This window comes from Alosa pseudoharengus, unplaced genomic scaffold (assembly GCF_046254945.1).
Source record: "Alosa pseudoharengus isolate Yale_2024_CS ecotype anadromous, Long Island Sound unplaced genomic scaffold, YU_APseudo_1.1 YU_APseudo_1.1_scf_15, whole genome shotgun sequence".
Classification (NCBI taxonomy): Eukaryota; Metazoa; Chordata; class Actinopteri; order Clupeiformes; family Clupeidae; genus Alosa; species Alosa pseudoharengus.
The window spans coordinates 17264220-17272144 of NW_027468620.1; the positions used below are offsets into that span (position 1 = coordinate 17264220).

The window sequence follows — 7925 nt, forward strand, 5'->3', positions numbered from 1 at the left end:
TAACCATAGCTTTTAGTGTGCACAAGCTTTAAAGTCCAGAAACATCTGGAACTTTCTGTGGTGGGGAGAGTCAGGCCAGAGAAGTTGGTGAGTGATGTGACTGTGGAAGGCCTCTCTTCTCTGAGAGGCTTTTGAGATGGCTGCCATATCTCCACACCCACTCTGTTCTCTGAGATTTCCCAGGTGCTGCGGCCTCGCCTCCATGTACGTCCTGTCCCCCTTCAGTTGATGAACTCGGCGGAGAGACTGCGCGTGACCCGCGCCGAGCGAAACTTGAGCTCGTGGTAGCACTGCACGAAGCTGTGGTAGATGAAGGTGATAGGCAGCGCCAGGAGCACGATGCCGCTCACCACGCACAGGCCGCCCAGCATGCGACCCGGCACGGTGATGGGGTACATGTCTCCATAGCCCACGGTGGTCATGGAGATAATAACCCACCAGCACGCCGCCGGGATGCTGGCGTAGTCCTCGTTGCCTGCCTCCAGGTCCAGGCCGTGTTCCAGCAGCTGAGCCAGCGCACTGAAGATGGCCATGGCCACGCAGATGAACACCAGCAGCATGACCATCTCTCGGTAGCAGCGGCGCAGCGTCAGGCCCAGCGTCTGCAGGCCCAGGAAGTGGCGCGCCAGCTTGATGACCCAGAAGATGCGCATCATGCGCAGGACGCGCAGCGTGACGCCCGCCCGCTGCAGCTGGGAGTTCTCGCCGGTCAGCACCGTCATGGCAACGGAGATGTAGTAGGGCGTGATGGCCAGCAGGTCGATGACGTTGAGCGGCCGCCGCACAAACTCACACTTGTCCCGCGACACCAGGAAGCGGATGATGCACTCGGCGGTGAACCAGCCGATGCACACGGCCTCGATGATCCTGACACACACACACACACACACACACACACACACACACACACACACACACACACAAAGCATGGGTGGAAAGACAGAAACAGGAACACATATTTCACTCACATATATGTATGGACACACACACACACACACACACACATAAACAAATGAATTCATATGCATCCAGTGACATAAACAGACACACATCGGCATAAGCCCAAGCAAATTATACAGTCACACACAAGGTCACCCAAACGCACATACATAGACAAGGGGAAATGGGAGGGGAGGAGGGGGAGTAGGTGTCAGTTGCCATAGTGCACAGCAGGGTGTCACAAAATGCATGTTACCTTAGCAGCAGAAACACCAACATGAGTGCAGGTGCCAAATGGCAATCGTGCTATTAGCCAGCTATAAACCTTATCGTTCATGAAACTGACAATCCTGGTTACAAAGACCAAGTTAATGTAATCATAAAAAATGTTTGTTATGCCTCAGTTAAAGACCATCTTGATTCACTGGCATGGTCGGATTTACAAAACACTGCATAGGTGTGCTGCTAATGTAAACAAAAGTATACATATGGTATGTAGTCACAAAGGCATGGCGATATTCTGGTTCAATATTCCTTTTGTGTGTCTGATTTCTCTAACCTTGTCTGCCATAATTTATTCTCCATTTAAAGAGAAAATTGGATTTGGTGTTTCGGAGAGAGAGAAAATGAAATCAATACGTAGGATAGGCAGACTAGCAAATCCAACCAAAGTCTTCCAAAGTGACAATATGGGTTGTAGTAACTCAAGAACCCAGAACAAAGCCTAGCCTTTGGTAGTGCATAACTTTTAATATAACCAATAGTAGCTCTCTAAATATCTCATTCTCTAATTCCCTCTGGCACACCAGAAGGGAACGAGAGGAGGAGAAGTTTAAGATAAAACAGAAAATAAGCTGCTTGAGTTTCATTTTTAGAATATTCCACAACGACATGTTTGATGGAGCCCAGGGTTCGGGATGTGACCTAAAAGTCTTTGATTTTAAGTCAATATTGAGGTTAAACAACAAGTACTCGCTTTGCCAACATGTTCCGTCAGTGATGTGGAATACCCAGGGATCTCAAGATGAAAATATATTTGAAAAAGGTATTGCTTCTATTGAGTGGGTGAGATAGCCAAAGTTGATCATGCCACCCATTCATAGATGAGGATAAGGCTGCCAAAAGAAAGTATAGCTGACATATATCTGTAAGAGAAATCTGGTTTTGTCAGCCAGTACACAGAGCACCATGTTCGCTTGGACGACAAACCTGACCTTTCCATAGCGATTTCCCTTTGTCAGAGGATGTGGTTAATTAACAGATGTGACCCTCCTGAAACCTTTACCTATGTGCACTAACACACACACACACACACACACACACACACACACACAAATGCAGAGACACATTTGTGTACAAGGAGGTGAGTCACAGCCATGTCACACACACTATATAATACACACACACACTCTTCTCTCTCTCTCACGCTGTCTTTTCTCTCTCTCACACACTCTCTCTCTCTTTCTTTCACCCACTCTCTCTCAGCTGTGCCATGTAATCGGTGTAGGCTCCTCAGGTACCTTAGGAGCAGTCCGTGTGGTAGACATTGTAGCATGGGTGAAGGACAGACAGACAGACAGACAGATAGGTTAATGGTCAGGTGAACACAGAGTACACACACACACTAGAAACTCAGTGGCACTGTAACCGAAGCTGGCAAAGTTAAATGATCTTTAACACTACACACTTCTTTAAAACTGAATTAAAAAGTATGTTTTGAATTGTACTGTCTGCCCATACCACAAGATGCTATATTGAAATTATTACATTTTTAACAAACAAACACAATTTAAAAGTCATAGTTTCATCTCATTTAGTAATGAGTTATAAAAGTTTGCAAAATATTCCTGAAATCGTGCATCGCATTGACTATAACTATTTGCTATTCGTTTACAGTAAAAACACTGTTTGAGGGCTGCCGGCCACGCGCGCACAAATGGAAGTGGTTTCCAGGACGGGGACGGCCCTGACGTGGTTCAGACCCAGCTGATCAGCATCACATTAGTGCCGCACCCGCTCCAGTGTAAACTGACGTGGTTCAGACCCAGCTGATCAGCATCACATTAGTGCCGCACCCGCTCCAGTGTAAACTGACGTGGTTCAGACCCAGCTGATCAGCATCACATTAGTGCCGCACCCGCTCCAGTGTAAACTGACGTGGTTCAGACCCAGTTGATCAGCATCACATTAGTGCCGCACCCGCTCCAGTGTAAACTGCTATCTGGACGGCTTGCTGTGATGTGTCAACAAAGCTGACACGTCAGGGATCTCGATTTCAGAACCATGGAGAGATCCCTGCCGGGAGTAGCCAAACAAGACCGATCTCGCCATTTGTGCTTTTCGCCTCTATCACAGTGCGGTGAATCGTACAGCATAGCCTTACTACTTATGTGTACTTACATGACACATTGTACACAGTAGTAAGCCTAACATATTTGCCTGTAAATCTGTCACCGAAATTACACAAACGTTCTGAACTCTTAGGCCTACTGCACCGCATCCTCGGCGGGCAATGCCTTACTAAGGAAGTTTTATTCGCGCTCTCTGAAGCTGAAAGATAAAAGACAAAACACATGAATTCTGACAGAAAACATGACAGCACAGAATTGACACTCAATCAATCCATGGAACACAAATAGGGAAGGCTATCGGGAAGGCTACGCGCTGGAGGAACTTGTAAAAATGGGCAGATGTGAAAAGGATTAAAAGGGCGTCCCTCTCACACCCGTAGCTTATTCAATACCTCTGTGTAATTGAAATTTGATACAGACTGATCTGCTGTTAAGCTGGGTTGCCCCATGACATTTCTGACTCATTGACATTCAGTATTTTTTACATATGAAACAGTTTCCATTCGACCATTTTCACCATGACTAATGACAATGTGTATTCCCCGGAGCAAGGGTGTGCTTGGAATTCATTTGAAGAGGTACAACTGGAAACAGCAATTATACTGACTGACATGTGGTCATTTTAATATATGGGTCTGTCTGACAGTATAGATATTTTCTATGAAAAATAGCTCTTTTTATTTTCTTTACTCTCTTTTTGGCTTATCTGTTTGCACACTACGTTTTTGTTCTACTCCGACTTTAATGCAACAAAGTTTATTTCTCGCTGTTCCCGATGTTTCAGCCTTAGTGAACAGAAGTCTCGATCACGACATCCTGATAAAAACCATGATCGCAATAAGCTATACACATTCTGATTTAGAAAGATTATCCGGAGAGGCGTTTTAAGGTCTCTGTACCTGTGCTCTTCCACGACGTTACTCTCAGCTGTTTTCCAGTCCGGTAAAGTGCTCGCGCAAAGCATAACCATAGAGACAATGACAAAAATCATGGACACCGAGGCCAGAATTTGCGCTGCCACCGAGGACGTGGGCTCCTCAAACGTCCTGCGCATTCTCTCTAGCCACTTGGAATCTGCCCGGCGCGCTGGCTCTTCCTCGCTCCTGAAGTCATCCTCAGCTTTGTGGTCCTCCTCGGGAAAGTGCGTGTAGGTGTCCGACATGCGGTCATCCAGTCGCCGCTGGCAGCAAAACTCCAGGTGCCAGCTTTCCAAGCCCCAGTAGACCATTTCATTGTAGAAGGAAAGTTCACACATCTGGGGCACAAACCTCAGCTTGCCGTATTTCACGTATAACATGATAAAACCGAACGCCTCAGAGTGTCTGTCAAAAAAGAACTCGTTCCTCTCACGGTCATAGTCATCACAGACTTCAAGCACTTCCCTCTCCGACGAGCAGTTGTGGAGACGACTAACACGGCGTAAGGGAAAATCTTTGATAACGTCTTTCGGAAGAGCGTACTTGGTGCCTCCGACATTGATGATGCAAACGCTTTTGCCAAACTTCATTTTAGTGCGCTTCGGGTTTAGTGCGCAAAAGACCAGAAACAACTTGGACGGTTTACCCGTAGTTACAGGGAAATGTTAATCCCCAAGACTTCCAGGCATCATTTCTATCCTCCGAGAACAGCTTCGGGTATCCACCCCTGATATGGAGCGGATGTATATGCTTTTAACCGTGTCCACGTCATGTTTTACAGCTTGAAGTTCTTGAGCGTAGTGTTCCTCCAAGGGTTCCGTTCCCCAAACGCAGCACATAGGATCGGGTGTTCCAGTGGACTGCCTACTCCAAAGCAGCTAGTCAACGAACAGTCCCAAGGAGTGATGTCACTTGTCTCTCTCTCTCTCTCACACACACACACACACACACACACACACACACACAGAGCGTGCGGGAACACAGTAGGCCTAATACACACGTAACAATAACAACATTATAAACGCCATTGATAATTTCCGAGACACTTGGAGTAGATTGTTCTTTTTCTAAAGCTTCTGACAGCTTTATATGGCAAAATTGACCCAAACGAAGATGCATTTAACTCCATCACTGCTTGTGTATGCTCATCTGTTTAACAGACAATTGATGAGATCATGCGATGAGATGAGATGATTAGATCATGTTTTAGAAAACCAGTGCATTAATATTTGTCAACACAGGAGTTTGCTTTGTCAACACAGGACTTTGCTTGCTCAAATTTTCAGAAGGACAGGTTAGAGGTTGCTCTATTTACATGTCTATATGCAACACACATATATTTAATTCAGAAGAAATAAATTAACGGACTGAACATGTTCTGTGCCAAAGGCAAAGACCTTTCAAAGCTTCACTGAAAGTGTGTGACGCCATTTCTAACAAGCCCCATCTGAATAGTGGACCTCACCTTCCTCTGAACCATGCTAGTGTCTTCCTTTCTAAATTGATCATAGATCAATTTTAGTGGTCAAAAGGGTAGGCTAAATTAAGTAATTGGCCTAGGTCTCTGGTGGGACCGTGCTGGACTGGTCATGCCCCCCAGGTGACCTTTACAGGAGGCTGTGTGTGAAATGACCAGACTTAGACACATGTCCTACAGTAAATATGACCGCCGCGCAGCGAATATAGGTTTATAGGTCATATAGGTTTAGTCAGATATTTTCTTTTTTTTTTTCTTTTTCGCATGCCCAAATTTCCGTCAAGGATTCCCGGGACACTGAAAGACCGGGGTACACGAAACTTGGTGGGCATGTAACCCCACATGGATAGCATGGAACCATCATTTTTTGGTTTTGATCTGTAGCCCCCCCGCTGGACTGGACCCCCGAAAGGAGGGTAGGGCAGACATAGTTTTCTGTGAATATCTCGAGAACCGTAGGGTTTAGGAGGACCATTTTTTTTGTATGTTGATCTCAAGGGGCCATGTCAACCCATTCCATAACCACTCATTTCATGTATAGCGCCACCTAGTTAAACACAAAAAAGTAAAAATGAGGTGTTGTAATCGCAGGTATCTGTGACCTAACATAGTCAAAACTGCACGAAATTGGAAGTGTAGGATCATTATGACACCCTCTGTATGCACGCCAAGTTTTGTGGAATTCCGTTCAAGGGGCGCCACACAATAAATTAATTTATGTTACTATACACCAACTGGCCTGTAGGTGGCCGTAGACAGTTTTCTGTGAATATCTCGAGAACCGTAGGGCCTAGGAGGTCCACCTTTTCTATGTATGTTGGTCTTAAGGGGGCATGTCAACCCATCCCATTACCACTTATTTCATTTGTAGCGCCACCTAGTTAAAAATTAAAAAGCAAAAAATTAGGTGTTTTCATCACAATATCTCTGGCTGACAAGGTCAAAACTGCACGAAATTAAAAGTGTAGGATCATTATGACACCCTCCGAATGCATGCCAAGTTTTGTGTACTTTTGTTCATGGGGGGCCTTACAATAAAATAATTTATGTGTACATTAAGGGTTTAGTGCGCAAAAGACCAGAAACAACTTGGACGGTTTACCCGTAGTTACAGGGAAATGTTAATCCCCAAGACTTCCAGGCATCATTTCTATCCTCCGAGAACAGCTTCGGGTATCCACCCCTGATATGGAGCGGATGTATATGCTTTTAACCGTGTCCACGTCATGTTTTACAGCTTGAAATTCTTGAGCGTAGCGTTCCTCCAAGGGTTCCGTTCCCCAAACGCAGCACATAGGATCGGGTGTTCCAGTGGACTGCCTACTCCAAAGCAGCTAGTCAACGAACAGTCCCAAGGAGTGATGTCACTTGTCTCTCACACACACACACACACACACACACACACACACACAGAGCGTGCGGGAACTAGGCCTAATACACACGTAACAATAACAACATTATAAACGCCATTGATAATTTCCGAGACACTTGGAGTAGATTGTTCTTTTTCTAAAGCTTCTGACAGCTTTATATGGCAAAATTGACCCAAACGAAGATGCATTTAACTCCATCACTGCTTGTGTATGCTCATCTGTTTAACAGACAATTGATGAGATCATGAGATGAGATGAGATGATTAGATCATGTTTTAGAGAACCAGTGCATTAATATTTGTCAATACAGGAGTTTGCTTTGTCAACACAGGACTTTGCTTGCTCAAATTTTCAGAAGGACAGGTTAGAGGTTGCTCTATTTACATGTCTATATATGCAACACACATATATTTAATTCAGAAGAAATAAATTAACGCACTGAACATGTTCTGTGCCAAAGGCAAAGACCTTTCAAAGCTTCACTGAAAGTGTGTGACGAAATAGATGTGTTGTTCATTTCGTAACAGCTAGAGGACGCCATTTCTAATGAGCCCCATCTGAATAGTGGACCTCACCTTCCTCTGAACCATGCTAGTGTCTTCCTTTCTAAATTGATCATAGATCAATTTTAGTGGTCAAAAGGGTAGGCTAAATTAAGTAATTGGCCTAGGTCTCTGGTGGGACCGTGCTGGACTGGTCATGCCCCCCAGGTGACCTTTACAGGAGGCTGTGTGTGAAATGACCAGACTTAGACACATGTCCTACAGTAATTATGACCGCCGCGCAGCGAATATAGGTTTATAGGTCATATAGGTTTAGTCAGATATTTTCTTTTTTTTTTTCTTTTTCGCATGCCCAAATTTCGTCA

General features: G+C 45.1%; 1 protein-coding gene across 2 annotated transcripts; it reads right to left on the reverse strand.

The window, feature by feature from the left end:
* Positions 1–221: 221 nt before the first annotated feature.
* LOC143123779 (voltage-gated potassium channel regulatory subunit KCNG3-like) lies at positions 222–4797 on the reverse strand. 2 transcript variants are annotated; one of them, XM_076285062.1, is made up of 3 exons: positions 4185–4797; positions 3139–3166; positions 222–867 (listed from the first exon to the last, which is right to left on the reverse strand). In XM_076285062.1, the coding sequence occupies exons 1-3, from the start codon at positions 4795–4797 to the stop codon at positions 222–224; spliced, it is 1287 nt and encodes a 428-aa protein (XP_076141177.1). The 2 variants fall into 2 exon arrangements, with proteins under 2 accessions (XP_076141177.1, XP_076141178.1); XM_076285063.1 differs by lacking the exon at positions 3139–3166 and having other exon boundaries at positions 4190–4797.
* Between the last annotated feature and the right edge of the window lie 3128 nt (positions 4798–7925).